The sequence below is a fragment of the Carlito syrichta genome, unplaced genomic scaffold, assembly GCF_000164805.1.
Source record: "Carlito syrichta isolate Samal-C Ts95f unplaced genomic scaffold, Tarsius_syrichta-2.0.1 Scaffold139178, whole genome shotgun sequence".
NCBI lineage: Eukaryota > Metazoa > Chordata > Mammalia > Primates > Tarsiidae > Carlito > Carlito syrichta.
In genome coordinates this window covers 271,508-293,695 of record NW_007083274.1, presented here as the reverse complement: position 1 = coordinate 293,695, position 22,188 = coordinate 271,508, and the positions used below count along the sequence as shown (strand labels likewise).

General features: G+C 46.8%; 1 protein-coding gene across 1 annotated transcript in view; it reads left to right on the top strand.

Annotated features, from left to right (window-relative positions):
* Positions 1 to 22,188, top strand: part of CCDC57 (coiled-coil domain containing 57) — a 126,585-nt gene that overhangs the window by 43,475 nt on the left and 60,922 nt on the right. The window contains 5 exon segments of the mRNA XM_008049908.1: positions 1,307 to 1,529; positions 2,594 to 2,792; positions 3,985 to 4,007; positions 7,257 to 7,360; positions 11,335 to 11,535. Of these exon segments, the coding sequence (XP_008048099.1) occupies positions 1,307 to 1,529; positions 2,594 to 2,792; positions 3,985 to 4,007; positions 7,257 to 7,360; positions 11,335 to 11,535 (750 nt within the window).

Below are 22,188 nucleotides of genomic sequence, written 5' to 3'. Positions count from 1 at the left end.
ATTCTCCCACCTCGGCCTCCCAAAGTCCTGATTACAGGTGTCAAACACTGCACCCAGCGAGAAGCTGTACTTGTTGCACACATCTTGGCTGGGTTTTGGGCTCAGTTGAAACAAATAACTGTAAACTACAGAGTCCATTCTCATTCTGAAGGACACTTTCCCTGGAGGAATCTGGGTTGATGGGGTTTGTTTTCCCCTTCTGCGTGTCCAAGGTGTCATTTCATTGTCATCTGTCTTTGTTGCTGCTCACAAGAGTCCGTAGTAGTTCTCTGTCTGCTGCTGGAGAGAGAGAGAGAGAGAGAGAGAGAGAGAGAGAGAGAGAGAGACAGAGACTTGCAGGGAGAAGGCTGTATCTATTAGCTTGACAGGGGCCAATTTGCAACATTTTGGGCTATGTTGCAACCTATTTTTTCTGCCGCTGTTGTTTTTCTGGGTTGCTGTTTCCTTATGTATTGGACTGCTAAAGCTCAGTGAATTTTTCTTCTTTTTGGTCTCTTTTTCTTCTGTGCTTTAGTTTGAATATTTTCTATTGCCATGTGTTTATATATACTGCTTTTTTTCTAACTTCTTTGTTTGATCTGCTCTTAATTCTATCCTAGTCAATGCATTTTTTATTATACTAAAATATACATAGTGTAAAATTTGGCATTTTAACTTTTTTAAAAAATTTGAGTCGGCATCTCACTCTGTTGTCCAGACTGGAGTACGATAGCACGATCATGGTTCACTGCAGCCTCAAACTCCTGGGCTCAAGCAGTCCTCCCTTCTCAGCCTCCTGAGTAGCTGTGACTGTAGGCACATGCCACTACAACTGGCTTATTTTTTGTAGAGACGAAGTCTCACTATGTTGCCCAGGCTGGATTTTAACTATTTTTAAATGTCCATTTCAGTAGCATTAAATACATTCACATTGTTTTGCAGCCTTCACCTCCATTCATCTCCAGAACTCTTTTCATCACCCCAAACTGAAACTGTGCCCCCATTAAACACTCTTCAGCCCTCTCCCCCAGGTCCTGGCAACCTCCTTTTTACTTTTTGTCTCTATAAATGAGACGCTAGGTACCTCAACAATATAGAATGCTTCACGAATTTGAATGTCATATTCGTACTTCTTTCAGATCCAGAGGAGGGTCATTGCAGCCCTAGAGGACAAGAGAGGGGACAAGAGGGACCATAGCCCAAGGTGAAGCAGAGGATGGGCCAGAGAGGGACCTAGGGAGAGTGGAGGTGCAGCCTTCAGGACAAGCATGGAAACCATTAATTTTTTTGTAAGTCATAGCCAGTTTTTTGTTTTTGTATTTGACAGATACTCCTGAGGCAGCATGAAGGAGCAATAGATAAAGATTTTCCATCTAGTGAGATCCAGCAGCTACAAGAGCAGAACGCAAACTTGCGAAATGCTATTGCACAAATGAGGAGAGAAATGGAAACTCTAAGTGATCAAATTCTTCCTTCTGCTCAGTTAGGAAGGGAGACCTTAAACACAAATCAGCCTGATCCAAAGGCAGAGGGAGATACTGCCACTCCTGGTGAGTAAGGGAAGGGGGAAGAGATGGAACAAGAGAGGGAGGTGAGGAGGCAGGGAGGAGAAGGAGACCAGTGAGGGTTAGGGGAAGGACAGGTGTCTATTGGATTGTAAGCAGGCTTTGTTTTGGAGCATTATAAGTTAACATCTCTTGAATAAATTACTTCAAGCGAGGCTCAGTGGCTCAGCCTGTAATCCCACGCTTTGGGAGGCTGAGGTGAGTGGATTGCCTGAGCCCGCGGGTTCGAGACCCGCCTGGGCAACTTGGCAAGACCTCGTCTCTACAATAAATCAAAAAATCAGCCAAGCGTGGTAGCGCGCGCCTGTAGTTCCAGCTACTTGGAAGGCTGAGGCAGAAGGATCGCCGGAACCCAGCAGATCGAGGCTGCGGTGGCCGGGAGCGGCCACTGCACTCCAGTCTGGGCGACAGAGTGAGACTCCAACTCAAAAAATAAAATAAATAAATAAATAAATAACTTCAAAGTATGACAACTGCTTTTCCTCCAAGAGAAGGGATCTTAAGTTCTAATTTAAAAAAAAAACTGTTATATGATAAAATGGAAGGAAAAAACTGAGGATACCCACCCGACACACTTAAAAACCAAAATCTTAGACTTGGACCAAGACTGGCTTGGCATTGTACTGTCCCAGGGTGTTGGTAGTAGAGGCTAGTGGACCTGAGGCCCTTCTTCCAGAGAAACGTTTGTGGCAGAGCTGAGCACGGCAGCCCCACACCTGGGGATGCCATGGATAGCCCTCAGCGGATAGACACCAGGCTGCTAGTGGCTCAGTTCCCTTCTATGCACAGGGGCATGTGGGCTAGAGGTCTTGGAGAACATGAAGCTGCACTAGTCTCTGGCTGGTACACTGTGGTGAAGGAAGAGAGGGACGGTCTTTCAGGTTGGCACACAGAGTGTGGGAGCAGTTGTGAGGAAGGATTGGGAGCAAGACAGGGCCAGTAGAGTAAACGGGCATGAGCTAGAATTGGCTCTCTGCCCTGGTGGTAGTGGGTGTGATCGTGTGAAAGAACGCCATGTATGTGTGTTATGTTCATTGTTTTTCTGGCAGATTATACTCTAGCCCTTGAAGCAGAAATGCAAAATTTAAAGGATAAGTTTAAAGCACTGGAAGAGCAACTTGGAGATGTGTTGAATCCTTTGAAGATGTCCTCATCTCATGCCGACATTCCACCCAGTACCCACACCTCGACAGAGACTACTGGTGAGTCCTCATCTCATTGCATTGCGTGCTCTGTCTCAGCTATAGGGTCTCTTTAAAAATGGAAAGATGAGCCGGTCTCGGTGGCTCAGCCTGTAATCCTGTGCTTTGGGAGGCTGAGGTGAGTGGATTGCCTAAGCCTGCGGGTTTGAGACCCACCTGGACAACTTGGCAAGACCTCATCTCTACAATAAATCAAAAATTAGCCAGGCGTGGTTGCGCACGCCTGTAGTTCCAACTACTTGGAAGGCTGAGACAGAAGGATGGCCAGAGTCCAGTGGCTTGAGGTTGCGGTGGCCGGGAGCGTGCCACTGCACTCTAGTCTGGGCGACGGAGTAAGACTCCGACTCAAAAAAAAAAAGGAAAGATGATCCCTACAGAAAGTCCACTAAGTGCAGATGTACAGCTCAGGGATTATCACAAACATGAGTACCCTCTCACCAGACCCAAGGGTCCCCTGTGCTCCCTCTAAAGTTAGCCAGTGTTAGCCAGTGTTCTGACTCCTCATTCCATGGTTTCATTTTCCCTGTTTTCATATTAATGGAATTATATGGTATGTACGCTTTTGTCTGACTCCTTTTAACACTGTGCTTTTACTTGGTAATGCCAGACTGTTCTCCAGAACCCTTTTTTTTTTCTTTTTTTGAGTTGGAGTCTCACTCTGTCACCCAGACTGGAGTGCAGTTGCCGTTCCCGGCCACCGCAGCCTCGACCTGCTGGGCTCCGGCGATACTTCTGCCTCAGCCTTCCAAGTAGCTGGAGCTACAGGCGTGCACTACCATGCCCGGCTAATTTTTGATTTATTGTAGAGATGAGGTCTCACCAAGTTGCCCAGGTGGGTCTCGAACCCACGGTCTCAGGCAATCCACTCACCTCAACCTCCCAAAGGCACGGGATTACAGGCTGAGCCACCGAACCCGGCTGGAAATTTCATTATGTTGTGTCTTGGCATAGATTTCTTTGGTTTATCCTGTCTGACACTGAATCTGAAGGTTTATATCTTTTGCCAGATTTGAAAAGTTTTTATCCATTATTTATTTCAAGTTTTTTTTTTTTTTTTTTTTTTTTGAGTTGGAGTCTTACTCTGTCACCCAGACTGGAGTGCAGTAGCCGCTCCTGGTCACCGCAGCCTCGACCTGCTGGGCTCCGGCGATCCTTCCACTTCAGCCTTCCAAGTAGCTGGAACTCTAGGTGCGCGCTACCACATCCGGCTAATTTTTTTGATTTATTGTAGAGATGAGGTCTCACCAAGTTGCCCAGGCGGGTCTTGAACCCTCGGGCTCAGGCAATCCACTCACCTCAACCTCCCAAGGCGCAGGATTACAGGCTGAGCCACCGAGCCCGGCTATTTCAAGTATTTTTTTAGCTTCCACACTCTTTTTCCTTCTGAGACTCTGATGACACAGATGTTTGATCTTTTGTTATTGTCCTGCTGGTTCCTGAGGCTCTGTTATATATATTTTTCAATTGTTTTTTTTTTATCGTTCAGGTTGGATAACTGCTATTGACTTATTCTTTAAGCTTATCAGTTCTTTATTTTATCATCTCCATTTTGCTATTGAGCCCATTCAGTGAGATTTTTGTTTCCAAATCAATTCTAAAAGTTTCATTTTTAAAAAATCTTCTCTTTCTTTGCTGAAACTTTCATTTTCCCATTTGTTTTCAGAATATATTAAATTGCTTGTTGGAGTATTCTTTTGATAGCTGCTTTGAAATCTTCGTCTAGCAGTTCTAAGTCTATGTCATCTTGGTGTTGACTTTTCCATTCACATTGAGATTTTCCTGGTTGTTAATTTGAAGAGTAATTTTGATTGTATTATGGACGTTTTGAGTGTCATGCTACAAAATTCTGCTTCTTATTAAACTACTACTTTAATGCTGTCTTTTATTTTATTAGGCAATCTTTCCAGGTTCACAGTGCATATCTTGACCCATTCTCTTGGGCTGAGATTTGAATGTTTGTTACTTTCTTAAGCTTAATGGTACTATTCTGTTCTACCTACATGTGAGTCACTGAGAGGCTGATTAAATCCTGAGCAGTGCCCCCTGCCCCAGTTCAATTTTCAGAGGTTTTACAGCCTTGATTCTGGCTGGTTTCACACATGGGCTCCTCAGAACCTTCACACAGACTTCTTCCTGTGATCCTACCTGTATGCTCTTTCTGTAAGGCGTGCTATGCTTAGTTCACAGCAGGTGCAGAACCAAGTGGGAGGAAGGCAGGTATGGTCCCACAAGTCTCCTTCTTGCAGCTGCTCTGGCCCAAGCAGGGGCTCTTGGCCTTTTTTTCCCCCTGAGCTCACCAGTGTCTCTGGGTTGTGGCTGCTCAGCATCCAAGCCAGGGTATGCAGGAAGGAAGACCAGGGGCTCCCTACCGGTCACCCTGGATTCTGAATCCACCCAGCCTTCTTTTCCTCACCTCTCAGACCCTTCCCATAAGGGCTGTGTGTGTTCTGGCCAGGACTTTTAGGGTGTTTTGCGAGAGGAGTAGGGTAGACAACATGTGCTCCATCTTGTTAAATCAACTTTGCAGTTCTGGGATAAATTGAACATATTGTGAGAGATTCTTCCTTTTATATACTGCTAGAGCTGGTTTGCTAATGTTTTATTTACTTACTTGGTTATTTGGTTTTTGTTTATTTTGAGAAAGGGTCTCACCATATTGCCCAGGCTCATCTTGCACTCCTGGGCTCAAGTGATCTTCCCACCACAGCCTCCGGAGTAGCTGAGACTACAGGTGGGAACCACCGTGCCTGGCTTGGTTTGCTAGTACAACACTTTATTGAGGATTATACATTTGTGTTTATGAGTAAGACTGGCTTTTTTCCTTTCTCATAATGTTCATGTCAGATTTTGGAATCAAAGTTACTCAGGCTTTATAAATATATTGGAAGGTGTTCCCTATTTTTCTGTTTTTTGAAAAAGCTTTTGTCAGACTTATGTAAATTTTTCTTAAACAATTGATAGAATTCAAACTTTAAAGTCACCTGGGCCTTTAAATTGTGAATTCAACTTTTTTTCTTAGTTATGGGACATCCAGATATTCTTTTTTGTGCATGATTTTTGATGTTACATTGTACTAGGAAATTGTCCATTTCATCTAAATTTTCCAAATTCAGGCATAAAATTGCTTATGGTATACTCCTACGAGTTTTTAAATATCTATAGGATCTAAGGTGATGACCCCTTTTTGCCATTTGCCCTATTGGTCATTTGCTTCTGTTCTGTTTTTCTCACTTAGTCTTACCAGGTATTTATCTTCTAGCCTTTTCAAAGAATCAACTATTGGTTTTATTGATTCTCTGTTACACATTTATTTTCTGTCTCCTCAGTATCTAATATTAACCTTTATTTCTTCTTTCCATTTTATTTGGCTTTAACTTGATTATTATTTTTCTAATTTATTGGGATTTTTTTTTAGTTGGACTCTCACTCTGTTGCCCAGGCAGGAGTGTAGTGGCACGCTCACTGCCACCAGAGCCTCGACCCACTGGGCTCAGGTGATACTTCCACCTCAGCCTTCCAAGTAGCTGGAACCACAGATGTGCACCACCATGCCTAACTAATTTCTTATTTATTTATTTATTGTAGAGACTAGGTCTCACCAAATTGCCCGTGCTGGTCTCAAATCCATGGGCTTAGGCAGTCCTCTCACCCCTGCTTCCCAAAGTACTGGGATTACAGGTGTGCACCACCATTCCCAGCTATTTTTCTAATTTCTTGAGATTAATGTTTAGCTCATTGAGTCTAACACTATAAATATTCTTGAAAGGATAGCTTTAAATATATTCCTTAAGTTTGGAAAGTAGTATTATTATCATTCTGTTCAAAGTGATGTGTAATATCCATTGTGATTTCCTCTTTGACACATGTACTGTATGGTCATCTTTTTTTCTTTTTTGAGTTGGAGTCTCACTCTGTCACCCAGGCTGGAGGGCAGTGGCACACTCCTGGCCACTGCAGCCTCAACCTGTTGAGCTCCAGCGATCCTTCTGCCTTGTCCTTCCAAGTAGCTGGAACTACAGGCGAATGCTACCACGCCCAGCTAATTTTTTTATTTATTGTAGAGATGAGGTCTCGTCAAGTTGCCCAGGCGGATCTCGAACCCATGGGCTCAGGCAATCCACTCACCTCAGCCTCCCAAAGGTGCGGGATTACAGGCTGAGCCACCCAGCCCGGCTATCTTTTTTCTTAATTTCCAAACAAACGGCCCCATATTTAAGTGGAGACACTAGAGCAATTGATCTTTATCAGACACTGCATGGTAAGGTCATATTTTTTTCTATGATCCCTGCTTTCTTTGCATGAGTATTATACTTTCTGTACAACACATCTCTCATCTTCATATGAACCCAGACCCAATGATTCCAGTGAAGAACATCGTACTTTGAAGTCAACTGTCAGGAGCCTTGGATTTACATAGGAGACAGCAGAAACAATAGTGATATTCCTCTCCTCAGAAAGACTTTCCTTAGTTTTTAGATCTGAGCCTGACAGAAGTAATTCTTCTCTACAGGAGGAGCTGTCCAAGCTGGTCAAGCTTCCTTTGGACTTGCGCTCAGGAAGCTCGTAGACAGAGTACAGCTCTTGAACTTGCTGGTGACTCAACTCAATCAGAAGGTAAGACCTTTCTGCTCACATTTGAGGTTGTGGAGTCTGACCTTTAGAGAGCCATGATGGGGGGCATATATGTAGGCACTGAGCAGTGCTGAGTGTGACCCCAGGTGACCTCCTTGCTATTTCTGTTTCCTTCTGAGGACCAGGCTGCTGTGAGGAATAACTGGTTCCTCTTATATGTGGTCATTGAAAGCACAGTTTATCAGAATCTGGTAAACAAGGTCGAGACAGTGGGGCAGTGCCAACAGGCAGAAGGCCTGAGCATTATTGTTCCTCAGGACTCCCCTGATGTCACCTGCCTAACCTTACAGACCCTTGTCCATATCTCAATGCAAAGTGCACAATATACTCAGTGTCATCAATGAGTCTACCTGTGACGCTGGTGCCTTGGCAAGCACCATCCTTTCCAGGCCCCTGGGCCCTTGTCTTTCTGTGGGTTAGGTTATAATCATGCTAGACTGACAACCACATGAATCCAGCACAAATTCTACCCTGTCCCTCATATGGCTGGGATCACAACCCAGTTTTGATTGCTATAAATTTATACCTTTTTTTCACTTAAAAAAAATTGTAGTAAAGTATACATAACAAAGTTTACCATTTTAACCATTTTTAAGTGTACTATTCATTGGTATTAAGATTCACCTTGCCGGGCACGGTGGCTCACACCTGTAATCTCAGCACTTTGGGAGGCCGAGGAAAGAGGATTGCCTGAGCCCACAGGTTTGAGACCAATGTGGGCAACTTGGTGAAACCCCATGTCTACAATAAATAAAAAAATTAACCAAGCATGGTGGCGTGTGCCTGTAGTTCCAGCTACTTGGAAGGCTGAGGCAGAAGGATCGCCTGAGCCCAGCAGGTCGAGGCTGTAGTAACCAAAAACATGCCACTGCCCTCCAGCCTGGGTGATAGAGTGAGACTCCTACTCAAAAAAAAAAAAAAGATTCACCTTGTTGTGTAAACATTGCCACTTCCTATTTCCAGAACTTTTTCATCTACCCCAAATAGAAAGTGTATCCATAAAGGGTAACCCCATCCCCCTTCCCCAGCCTGCGCTAACCACCATTATGCTCTATGTCTCTATAAACTTGCCTATTTTAGGTACCTCATATGGACAGAATCATACTTGCCCTTTTGTGTCTGACTTCTTTCACTTAGTATAATGTTTTCAAGGTTCATCTGTGCATGTATCGGAAATTCATTCTTTTTTATGGTTGGAGGATATTCCATTGTGTGGATATGCCACATTTTGTTTATCCATTCATGTATTGATGAACAGTGGGTTGTTCCTTCTTTTTAGATGGTGAATAGTGCTGCTGTGAACATTCTTGTACAAGTTGTTGTGTAAACTTGTGTTTTCAATTATTTTGAGTGTATCTCTAGGAGTGGAGTTGCAGGGTCATATGGTAATTCTATGTTTAAATCTTTGAGGAACTGCCCAACTGTTTTCCACAGCAGCTGCACCATTTTACATTCCCACCAGCAATGTAGGAAGGTTCCAATTTCTCTACATCCTTACTGACATGTTATTTCCTATCTTTGTGATTCTAGCCTTCCTTGTGGTTGTAAAGTAGGATCTCATTGTGGTTTTGATTTGCACTTTCCTGATTACTAAGTGATGTTGACCATCTTTTCACAGACTTCTTGATCATTTGTGTATCTTTTGGAGAAATGTCTATTTGGATCCCTTACCCATTTTTTGATTGGGGTATTTGTTGTTTTATTGTTGATTTATAAGAATTTTCTTTATATTCTGGATACAGTCCCTTATCAGATATGTAACTTGCTAAGTTTTTCTCCCATTTTGTGGCTTGTCTTTCACTTTCTTGATGGTATCCTTTGAAGCACAAACACTTTTCATCTTTATCAAGTTCAGTTTATCTATTTTTTTCTTGTTGCCTATATGGCTGGCTTATACTAACCTGTTGCCTTTTATTTCTCATGAGGCAACACAAAGAGGGAACTTTCACATGTCCTCTTATATCCCTAAGTACATAAATTACAAATTTCCTGTAGACTTTGATCTACTGCAGGGAGGGGCAGTGCTTCAGAAACTGGATGCCTTATCTTTTGTACATTCCTAAGATGATTGGTTGTTTAATTGAAAATGACAAGTAAAGCCAGGCGTGATAGCTCATGGTTGTAATCCCAGCACCTGAGAAGGGAGGTGGGAGGATCACTTGAGCCAAGGAGTTTGAAACCAGCCTGGACAACACAGCAAGACCTTGTCTCTACAAAAAATAAAAAACTTAGCCAGGTATTGTGGTATGCTCCTGTAGTCCCAGCTACTCCGGAGGCTAAAGTAGAAGGATCGCCCAAGCCCAAGAAGTTGAGGCTGTAGTGAGCCACAGTCATGCCCCTGCACTCCAACCTGGGTGACAGAGTGAGACCCCAACTCAAAAAAAAAAAGTTAATTTGTGTATATTTATGGTACACAGCATGATGTTTTGAAATATGGATACATTATAGAATGGATAACTCAGGCTAATTGACACATGCATTGCCTCACATACTTCTTATTTTTTCTGATGTCTCATCTGGATTGAAGTGCATCTTTATTGTTGCAATGGAGAAGAACTGTACTACTTATCTTTTTTTTTTTTTTGAGTTGGAGCCTCACTCTGTCACCCAGACTGGAGTGCAGTGGCCGCTCCTGGCCACCGCAGCCTCCACCTGCTGGGCTCCGGCGAGCCTTCTGCCTCAGCCTTCCAAGTAGCTGGAATTACAGGCATGCGCTACCATGCCCGGCTGATTTTTTGATTTATTGTAGAAATGAGGTCTCACTGCCCAGGCAGGTCTCGAATCCACGGGCTCAGGCAATCCACTCACCTCAGCCTCCCAAAGGCTTGGAATTACAGGCTGAGCCACCGAGCCCGGCTTGAACTACTTTTCTATTCATGGGATTCAAGATCCATATATAGGTATGAGGGGGAAGAGAAAACTTCAGATCTGTGATGCTTTGGAGTTGCCTTTTCCCAGTTATTTGTTGCTGTTGGAGTTTTACATGTGTGCGCGCACGCACTACAAACAAGAAACCAACATTTTGATTAAAACTTTTAATTTTACCTTGGTAATCAAAGATGATTTGATTATCCTGGAAAAATTTTTTGATCTCCAAGTTTTTTTGTTTGTTTGTTTTGTTTTTTTTAACTGAATGGTGTTTACCAAATGATCACCCAGAGACCAGCCCAGGAAACCCCCGGGCAGGGATCTCACAGCCAACCTGCAGCCGCCTGAAGTCATTCCTGTGGCCTGTGACTTCCCTTGCCAAACCTCCCATCACCTCTGCCTCTTGTCTGCTTCTGGGTCACCTACCTGCCTTCAATAGCCTCAGCCCTCAGCCCCCCAACTTCCCTTGCACCCACCTCCCCATCTCAGTGCCCTTTGATTGCTGGAAAAAACAATTCTATACTTCCCACTTGTCCACTTGTTACTTGCAATTTTCTACAGGCATTTGTTTCTTTCTGATACTAGGGCTTGGAAAGAGGAGTATTCTTTTCTTTTTCTTTTTCTTTTTTTTTAATTTTTTTGTTTGTTTTAAAGACAGGGTTTCACTGTATTGCCCAGGCTGGCCTTTGACTCCTGGACTCAAGCAATCCTCCCATCTTGGCTTCCCAAAGTGCTGGGACTATAGATGTGTGCTATTGTGCGGCCTGGAAGGGGGTTTTAAGGTCCTATCTCTGCCCAAACTGCAATGCTCAGACCCACCCTCCCCCCTCAGCCCTGGAGCCCAAAGCAGGTCATAGGTGGAGATCTCTAGGGCCAGCTGGGTGAGCAGGAACAGTGGTGATGGTGAAGGTGCAGGTGTGTGGATGACCATATCCAGCTAGAGATGGGAGACGGACCCAGGGCTCCTCTCTGCCTCTCCTGCACTTCTGCCTTGTGGCCCCTCTTACTCTTCCTGTCCTTGTCTAGGGGCATGTTCTAGATACCACCTGCTGCCTTGTTTCTAACATGACCTTTGCAACGCCTTCCAGGTGCTACAGGAACCCCTGGAGCTGGCCACGGTCCGATGTGACCTTCCCCGGCAGGTGGACCAGCTACACCTGGAGGTTTTGGAGCTGTGGAAGCAGGTGACTGAGCTGGAGAAGCATCTTGGGACCGCCTGGCAGCAAGGAGTGGAGCCTGCAGGCAGGAAGCAACCTGGAGCCTCGGACACTGCGGCCCTCCAGAAAGAGGTGGGTTCTGCCAGCTCCTGCCCCTGGCCTCTTTGCCTTCCTGCTGGCATTCTGCCTGTGGTACTCCAGGATCATAAGCAGCACATGGGTTGTAGTGGAGGTCGTGCCTGGTGGTCAACTCTGCCTCCCTTATTCTCCCTCTCCCAGGCAAGCCTGCTCTTACTTCTAGTCCTTTGATTTAACTAGATACTCTCATGTTTCCTCTAAAGTTGGAACCTTGGTGACTTGCTAAGGTGACATTTGGGTGCACAGGCTGGCCCTGCGTTGAGGCATGGTGGGCTCTCCCCACATGAGGAGGGGGCCATGTGGCACACACTACAGTGCTCAGAGCTGCGTGGGGCTGCCCCAGGCTGTGGCCCTCAGCATCCCATGACTAGTTTCGAGCTCAGGCTCTGAGCATGGAGAGGGCTCTTGGCCCCAGTTCTGTGGCCTGGCAGAGCTGACCACTAGCCCCTTCTTGCCTAAGGCCAGGAGGGAAAGGTTGTGAAGGGCAGACTGCTTGGCCTCCTGGTGACCTGTAGTGATCTGAGGTGATTTGTAGTTACTTATTGTTACCTTTGGTTACCTGTAGTGACCTATAGTGACCTGTGGTGACTTGTGATTTGTAGTCACCTATGGTTACCTATGGTTACTTGTAGTCACCTGTACTTACCTGTGGTGACCTACAGTGGCCTGTGATTACCTGTAATGACTTGTGGTGACCTGTGGTGATTTGATTGACCTGTGATGACCTGTGATTACCTGTAATGACTTGTGACCTGCATTTACTTGTGGTTACCTGTGATGACCAATGGTTTTAGGGGTAGTAAAGTGATGTCTGGAAGGCACTCAGAGTTCTATGAAGACAGTGCCACATCCCTGCAGCACCAGGGAGCATGGCCCAGTCCCTGAATAGGATGGACTGAAGAAGTTGCTGCCCATGACTCTTGGGCTCAAGATAAATGAAGGATAGGCCAGATGTGCCATGGTGTGGGCAAAAACATGAGGGTGCCTGGGGAGGAGATGGGTCAAGTGTGGGAGGGTCCAGGAGCACAGAGTCTTTGGGGCTGAGCTGGTCCACACCTGTTGGTAAAAAGATACTGTCCCTCCCCCTCCCCCTCCTCGCCATTACCTTGTACATCCGTGTAGCTCTGTGGAGGGGTTTCTGCAACCCCCTCACCCCTCCCCTCACCCCAGCTCCAGCCTGGGGCTCTCCCTAGTGCCGTTGAGGGGCCACTCCTGCAGGGCTGAGAGCACCCAGAGGCTAGAGCAGAGGAACCAGATAGGATGGTGACCTGTGTGCCTGTATCCAAGAGAACTGCAAGGTTTTGAGTCCCTTCCTAAAGTTCCCTGGGTAACCTCAGATGGGTAGAAGGACAAGAACAGCTGGGCATGGTGGCTCACGCCTATAATTCCAGCAATTTGGGAGGCCAAGGTGAGAGGATTGCCTGAGCCCATGGATTGGAGACCAGCCTGGGCAACTTGGCGAGATCTCATCTCTACAATAAATAAATAAATAAATGAGCCAGAATTGGTGGCGCGTGCCTGTAATTCCAGCTACTTGGAAGGCTGAGGCAGAAGGATTACCTGAGCCTAGCAGGTCGAGGCTGCGGTGGCCATGAGTGTGCCACTGCACTCCAACCTGGGCAATAGAGTGAGACTCCAACTCAAAAAAAAAAAAGAAGGACAAGACCAGAACAGAATCACCAGCACTGGCTGAAGGAGTAGTTTCCATCTCAAGAAATCATCTTTTCTGCTCATCCATAAGAAGCACCTCTCCTTTCAAGTTTCATCATGACTGCAGCAATTCAGTCACATCTTCAGGCTCCACTTCCAGTTCTTTTGCTATTTCCACCATATCTGCAGTTTCTCCCACCACTGATGGTGTGAACTCATCCATCAAAGTCATCCATAAGAGTTGAAATCAGATCAACTTCTTTCAAATTCCTGTTAATGGACTTTGTTGAAATTTTGACCTCCTCCCATGAATCGCAGATGTTCTTAATGGCACCTAGAATGGTAAATCCTTTCCAAAAGGTTTACAATTTACTTTGCTTAGAGCCACCAGAGGATCACTATCTATGGGAGATTTAGCCTTATGAAGTATATTTCTTAAATAAAACTTTGAAGTCAGAATTACTCTTTAAAAAGAAGAAGTTGTCCCAGGAGCCCCAGTATTTCAGTCTTCCCCTGAGCTCCCAAGCCCCAAGTCCAGGAACTCTAGGGGCAGCTCTGCAGAGCTGGGAATTTTTCCACTGTGGCTTTGGGGACCAAGCATGTATGGTGTCCTATTCCCCCACTGGTCTCTGCTGCCTTGTGACCCTCTGCCTGATGCCCAGTCAGGCCCCTTGAAAAGGGAGAGCTTGGGGAACCACATCAGGGTGCTCTGCTCCTAGATAGGCCCCCACCTAGGCTGGGCAGCACAACCCTCATTTGGGCTCCCCCAGCTGCATCACCCCCAGTTTCAGCTCCCAGGGCTGCACCACCTCTGTCAGCTGCCCCTGGTCCTGAAAATGCAAAATTCACTTCTTCCCCAGGCCCTCTGCCCTGCACTGGCCACCAGGACAGTGGGATGGGGCATGGACATATTCCTGGGTCCACTTGGGGGCAGTATTGGCTGTCACATGGCACTGGCTCTGTCTGTAAGTGTTGGAGTTACCACATGGGGAAGGAGCCCACTGGCTGGCCTAGGAACTTCTGTGTCAGCCTCCTAGAGGATTCAGTAGTCAGTCATTCACAGATGTTATTAGACATTAAGATGTTTCAATGAACCATACTTTCCCTCTAATTTCCTTATAATTGTCCAGGTACAATGAAACATGTGCCCCTCACCAAGATACTGGGGTTAGCACCCAGTGCAGGTAAGGGAGGGTATCACCTGGAGAGACTGCTTTGCTGATCCTTTGGGTTAGGGGGACCTGGAACAGGCAGAGTTCAGGACATTCCCGAGTAAGTTCCAGGCTGTAGAATCTTATTTTGAGGAAACACTTTAAAGAGTCATCAAAATAAACTTTTGCCAAATAAAATCTTACAAGAAACTAAGCCCAACAGAGGTAAAATCCTTCCCTACCAATCCCCAGGTTGCTGTGTGCAGAGTCATGTGACTAGGACACAAGCTTCCTCCTTCCTTTAAGATCAGTGGCACCAGGCCCCTGGCACCAGCCACAAAGATCCAGGGTAACATCAGGGTTATCATTGTAGGGAAGAGGTCTGCTTTTGAAGAGTACATTTTCTCTTAAATCTCTAAGTATTCTGAGGCTTGCAAAGTTTCTGTTTTGGGGATTCTTTCCTAACTTTAGATAACACAATAATCCAGTGTGCTCCTATAGAGGGCCAGGGCTTTAGAACTGAACTTGAGATGCCCACCTGCCTAGGCCTTGTCCCTACCTGGGCCATCAGGTAGAGCCCAGGCCTCCTGCCTCCAGATCTGCCCTAACCTCGCCCCAGGCCCAAGGGCTGCAATTTGTGTCCTTTGTCCTCACAAGACTGAGTGCTCCTCTGCTGTCTTTGCAAGGAGAGACCGGGCTGCTCCCAGAACAGATACAAGTCATACTCACTGGAGGAAGAGTCAGGATTTGGGGGGCTTGGGCCTGCAACACCACAGGCCTTCCTCTGTCCAAGAGAATGACAGGTGTCTCTCTTCTTTGCTGTGTCATCCCCATGAACCCCACTGTTCCCTATCAACTTGTGGCCATGCCCAGAGGTACCATGAACAGTGGCTGTGTGACTCCCAGGCTGCCTGAAGAACAGCAGTGCCCGGAGGGCACAGGTGCCTGCCAGCCTGGATAGGCACACCAGGAAGCCAGGCCAGGACAGGGTGTGCTGGTCTGTTCCAGGGACTCAGGGCTTGTACAGCCAGGACAAGGTGTGGCTTGGCTTCCCACAGGTACCGGGAGCGGTGAGGCAGAAGTAGGTCATCTGCTCCTGGCTGACCAGGGTCTGCGTGACACTGGTTTTTCCTGCGCCCCCATTTTTGTTCCAGACTTGTCTTCATGTTGGGTGGCACTTGTGTAACATTGTGTGTGTGGACCCTGAGTCCAAGCTGGGCTGAACAAGGTACAGCACAGTGTTCCTGGTGTTCCTGGGTCTCAGAGCTAGGGCTGACCCCAGGACTGGTTGTTGAGGGAAACCCTAGCAACTTCATTGCCCCCATGTCGGCCACTCCCTCTCAGCCACCTTTGCATTCTGCTGTCTTCAGGACAGAGACTCCTCAAGATGGTTGAGGAGTGTCCAGCCAGCAAGTAGAGAGAAGGGCAAGCCAAAGGAGAGAAACGGAGGGCAGGGCCCAGTCCTGGTCCTGGGGGCTGCTGTGCTGCTTAGGATGTCCCTCAAATTCTCACTGTCTTCATGTGAAAGACACAAAGACCAAAAGCCAATGGCCAGAAGCAGGCATGGTGAGAGGAGGAAGAGGGGTGCTCAGAGCCTCTGGTCTTATGGGGAGGAAGAGTTGGGGGAGGCTGAGAGCCAGTGCCCAGCGAGAAAGGAATGATGAACTGGGGTGCAGAGTAACCAGATTGGGCCTTGGCCCAGGAGACTCAGAGGCCTTTATTTATCCCACTTAGGGAAAAGAAGGAACCCGCTGGAGCATCGGGAACAGTGATCCCTTTAGTCTTTCTTTTGGAAGAATGTTGCCCAGTGGTGTGCCAGAATGGAAGGGAAGGGAAGGGAAGGGAAGAAAAGACTCTGTGGGTGGCCATCATACTCTCGCCCATTGTCTTCCTTCCCATGAGAGAGTTGTTGGAGCTTTGGGTTCACAAGGCTGTCTGCGTATGACTTCTGTTTGCAGGGTCTTGCAAAGGGAGGGCCTGTGGAGACTGAGGACCAGAGGGAACCCCTTCTGCACCTCCAACTGGGGGCACAGCCCCTGCAGTCCTTATCTGTGCCTCGACTCCAGAAAAAACTAAAGAAAGCAGTCAGGAAAATCCTCAGCCTCCACCTGGAGAAGGAACAGCTCATTGAGATGGGGAACAGGCTGCGGGCCGAGCTGGGCCATCCCAAAGGTGAGTCTCTGGAAGTGAGAGCATTGGCCTAGGATGGGAGCCAGGTTCTGGGGTATGTGCCTATGGCCAAGGGGAGGAGGGAAACTCTGGCCTGTCCCTTGGGAATGGAATGGAGAGGAAGCCCAGGGTGATTCTAGTGTACATCCGGGGCCTGGGGTGAGTGGAAGGACTGGCCCCAGACTTCTCAAGATGCAGGAAGAGTACAGAAGCTGCTCAGTGTGGAGTGGAGCCTGGTCAGAAGCCCCTGCACAGAGCAGGTTTTCATCACAGCAATGGGCGTTCCATGAACCCTTGTCTCTGGCAGCAATTGTAAGAAAAATGCCGCCAGTTAGCAAAGCAGCCGGCGTTTCTGTGTGGCTTTGTGGTAGCAGTGAGGATGGCTGTGTTCCCAGGCTGCTTCTGCTGGGACTTCTTCAGATAAAGGCAGCAGTGTCTCCCAACTGAGGCCAGGACTGGGCCTGTCAGATGCAGACGCTTGAGCTGATCTCCCAAGAAAGACAAGTGACATTGAATCTGAGACTCTTTAAAAAAAGGCATGCATGTGTTCCCAGTGCACAAGAAAGGCTGCACCCAGAAATTCCCAGCAGCTCATGGAGGAGACAGAACTCCAGCCTGACAGTCCCATGGGAAATCCAACAGAGTCACCAGACAAAAGTGCCAGTGGCCCCTGTGCGAGAGTCTCATGCCCCTAGTTCTCCCATACTCTCCGGGCAGGCAGTCCAGTGACAGCAGAGTCCAGCAGCCTCACTTGCAGGCTTTTTCTACAGTACTGAAGCGTGTGCCCCATTTCTCACCACAGCTCCCCCTCACCTTATGTGATCTCTGCTGGTGTCTCCTTTCCAGCAAGATGCCTACTGTTAAGCTTAGAGTTACGGTGATGATCCCAAAGTGTGGACATTGGGCATTCCACCTCCTTGTCCATGTGAAACACAAGCCACACCCTCTGCTGTCCATTTGCCTAAAAGTCAAGGAGCAGCTGGGGGCTTGGGACCTGTCAATGGAGACTCTGCCTTAGAGGTACAGCCAAAGCTCCATGCCACCCCATCTCTATTATGCAGGGTATATAGCATGTTGACATTTCCTCTTTGGTAAGATACAGTCCTGGCCTTCATTCCCACAACCTCTACCACTGAACACTTTGGAAAAATCCCCACTGAAGGGAGAGGCAAGGTCTGGGCACTCAGTCTCATCCTCTAGTTTCTTCCCAAGGCTAAAGTGCATGCTACTAGCAGTGAGTTTTAACGTATTGCAATCTGCAGTCTTTTTATGACTACTAAAGTTACCCAGTGACTAGAAAGGGGGATGGCATCATGTCTAAAAGGGCAGCAAAGCAAAAAGAATCTTTGCGCTCTGAGGGGAGAGGTATGAAAGCCATCTAAGAACATTTGGAAAGGAGGAGATGGAAACACACGCTCTGCAAATATTTGCTGCGTGGCTACTAAGTGACAGGCACCCATAGCTAGAGATGAACCTGGACCTTTTCTGTGAAGCAAACTGAGTCATTCTAAGACCACTGTTAAATATCAACCTTGTACCTTTAGGACACTTGGGAGATGTTGTCATAGAGGCTTTGTCCTTCTAAGAACCCACCCTGAAAAGAGGAGTGGCAAATAGCCCTCAGTGACACGTATTTCCAGATGTGGTTGTAGTATAACCTGGTGGATTATGTCATTCCCCTGACTGCTTCAGAGCAAGTCTGTATGGATGGCTCCATCATGGCTTAGTGTGTTAGGACCAACAACTGGGGGAAACACTCTTGCCTGTCCTTTATATTCCACGCATCAGCGGGAGGGGCCGGCCTCCCTTGCTCCACAGAGGCACTTCTAGGATTGTCTTTCTGTCAGGCTCACTCAGAACCTCACTTCCTGTCCAGGCCAAGCCTTCTGCTCATGCTTTCCTCCCTTGTCCCTGTCACTTCACTGTTGGCAACCACAGTGACATTAGCAATTGTGGCCACATGTCCTTGCTCTTAATTCCACTCTATTCTATCATCTTCAAACTGGCAAGTCCCTCCCATATCTGTACTTTGCTGCTCCTTGACTTTGGCCTCTTTGCCTGACTCTGCTAATACCACCATAGACGTTTTCTAATCACAACCATGCCTCCCTCTCTGACCTTTTATTCCAGTGAATTTCTTTCTACCTTATTGTGGCTTCCTATAGCTAGCCTAACCTTATGGCCAAGTTTTCAGTGAATCATTTACCCACCTACCCATCCATCCATTCATTCATTCACCCACTCACCCATCCACCCACCCACCCATCCACTCACCCACTCACCCACCCATCCATCTACCCATCCATCCATCCACCCACCCACTCACTCACCCGTCCATTCATCGAACCACTGACCCATCTATCCAACCAACTGCTCACCCATCCATCCATCTGCCCACCCACCCACCTATCGACCCATTCATCTACCCACACACCTGTCCATCCATTTATCCACATACCCACCCATACATATATCCGCTCACCCACCCGCTTACCCACCCATCCACACACCCACCCATCTAATCATCCATCTACCCACCCACCCATCCATCATCCACCACCCTCTAACCCACCTATCCGCTCATCCACCCACCGTCCCATCCATCTATCCACCCTCTCACCATCCATTCACCCATCCACTTTTCCATCTATTTACCCACCCACTCTTCCATTCACCCACTCACCCTCCTATCTATCTACCCACACATTCATTCATCCATGCATCCATTTGTCTATCCATCCATCCATCCATCCATCCATCCATCCATCCATTTATCCATCCATCCATCCATCCGGTAGAGAAGCCCTGCTTGGTACCAGATTCTTAGATACATCCTGCCTTCTTCAGTCCTGTGTCACTAGGCCAAATAAGGCCCAAGTCTCCTCTCATCAGGCCTGCTCCTGGCTGCCTCATAATGTCGGAAAAAGCCACAAATCCCTAGTGACTAAGTTTGCATCCTTCTCTAATGGTTAGAGAGAACTTAGCAATAAAACTTTCCATACCTGTTGCCTTTGTTAACAGTAGACTTTAAAATTGTCTTTTCATTTTCTTCTACAATGGTAAGTTTGTGTGGGTTTTCTGCCTCTTCTTGGATCATTTATGGTCATTTGCATTTTGCCAGAAAACCATCTGTCATCTTCAGCCTTGAGAGAATGACCACAGAACAGCATGCAGTGACCCTGTAGTTCCCTCCTCTCTTCTGCATCTGTGGCTTTGTCCTTCATTTATAAAACTTCTGTAGTTTTCATATGTTGGTATTTAATTCATCTGGAATTTACTTTTGTTTGTGTTATGAAGTGATTCAACTCAAATTGTCCTTCCTCCATTGGCTGTACACATATTAACTCAGTTCATCTTTGCAGTGAGAAATGCTTGCCTAAATAAGATTAAAAATTTTAAGCGACTGGGTGTGGTTTCTCATGCCTGAAATCCTAGCCCTTTGGAGGCTGAAGCAGGAGGATTACTTGAGCTTAGAGATTCAAGATCAACCTGGACAATATGGTAAAACCCCCATCTCTACAAAACATTTAAAAATTAGTTGATGGGGTGACTCTTGTGTATAGTTCCAGCTTCTTGGGAGACTGAGGTAGGAGGATCACTTGATCCCAAGAGTTGGAGGCTGCAGTGAGCTATGATCATGACACTGCACTCTAGTCTCAGTGACAGAGTGAGACCCTGTCTCTTTAAAAAAAAAAGTTTTTTTAATCACCAATGCATGGGAAAATCAATGATCCACAGAACATGTCATTACATTTTAAAACATCTTTAGGCTGGACGTGGTGTCTCACACCTATAATCCCTGCACTTTGGGAGGCCATGGTGAGAGGTTTGCCTGAGCCCACAGGTTCGAGACCAGCCCATACAACTTGGAGAGACCTCATCGCTACAATAAATCAAAAAATTAGCTGGGTGTAGTGATGCGTGCCTATAGTTCCAGCTACGTGAAAGGCTGAGGTGGAAGGATCACCGGAGCCCAGCAGGTTGAGACTGCAGTGGCTATGAGCGTGCCACTGCACTCCAACCTGGGCAACAGAGTGAGACTCCAACTCAAAAAAATAAAATAATGGCTGGGCGCCGTAGCTCACACCTGTAATCTCAGCACTTTGGGAGGCCGAGGTGAGAAGATTGCCTGAGCCCACGGGTTCGAGACCAGCCTGGGCAACTTGGTGAGACCAAGTTGTCAACAATAAATTAAAAATTTAGCGTGATGGTGTGTGCCTGTAGTTCCAGCTACTTGGAAGGCTGAGGCAGAAGGATCACCTAAGCCCAGCAGGTTGAGGCTGCGGTGGCTGGGAGCGTGCCAGCTATCCTCTAGCCTGGGTGACAGAGTGAGACTTCTACTCAAAAGTTAATTAATTAATTAATTAATTAAAAAATAAAACATCTCTAAGGAAAAAGCATCAAAGGGAAAAGATAACAGACTGAGGGAAACATTTATAACACACCTGACAGATAAAAAGAATGCCTGTCTAGTAAGGGGCATCTCAAGATCATGGGCAAAGTTCCAGAAGAAACCCACGTAACTAATGCAGATGCACTCAACTCTCCAGGAACTTGAGGGGCATGAACTATGTCGACAGCAAGATTTTTTGTTTTTCAGATCAGAGTTTCACATTTGTTGTTGAGGCAGGTATGGGGACATACCATACCATGCTGATAGGGATCTTAATTGGTAAAGCCTTTTTGGAGAGCAATTGGTTTGTGTCTATCAAATTTTTAAATGTTCAGCATACCCAGCTAGCTCAGTCAGCAGAGCATGAGACTCTGAATCTAAGGGGTTATGGGTTTGAGCCCCATGTTGGGTGTCTGCTTTTTTTTAATCCTCCTTTTCTTGGCAGGGACCAGGCATGTGGTTCCACTCCCTGTTATGTTACAGAGGCAGAGGGAAAGGACTCCAGGTCCCTAGGCATCATATCTTCACTGCCAGCAGCTTCCTGTCCACTGGTTCTGTCCTCAAGCACTGAGACACCAGGAAAGGAAAAAGAGAAAAAAGAAAAAAATGTCTAAACCCTTTGAACAGTGATTCTTTTCCTAGAAAGCTATTTAAAGGCTATTCTGACCAGGCATGGTGGCTGAAGCCTGTAATCCAAGCACTTTGGGAAGGGATTGCCTGAGAGGATTGTCTGAGCCCAGCGGTTCAAGACCAGCCTGGGCAACATGACAAGACCTAGTCTCTACAATAAATCAAAAATAGCTAGGCATGGTAGTGTGCACCTGTAGTTCTAGCTATTTGGAAGGCTGAGGCGGAAGGATCACCTGAACCCAGCAAGTTGAGGCTGTGGTGGCTGGAAGCGTGCCACTGCCCTCCAGCCTGGGTGACAGAGTAACACTCCGACTCAAAAAAAAAAAAAAAGCTACTCTGGGCTGGACACGGTAGCTCATGCCTATAATTCCAGCAGTTTTTGGGGGCAGAGGCGAGAGGATTCCTTGAGTCCAGGGGTTCGAGGCCAGCCTGGGTAACTTAGCGAGACCTCATCTCTACAATAAATTAAAAAACTAGCTAGTTGTGGTGGCATGTGTCCGTGGTTCCAGCCACTTGGAAGACTGAGACAGAAGGATCACCTGAACCCAGCAGGTCGAGACTGCAGTGGCTATGAGTATGTCACTGCACTCCAGCCTGGTCATAGAGTAAGAATCCTACTCAAAAAAAAAAAAAAAAAAAAAAAAAAAAAAAAAA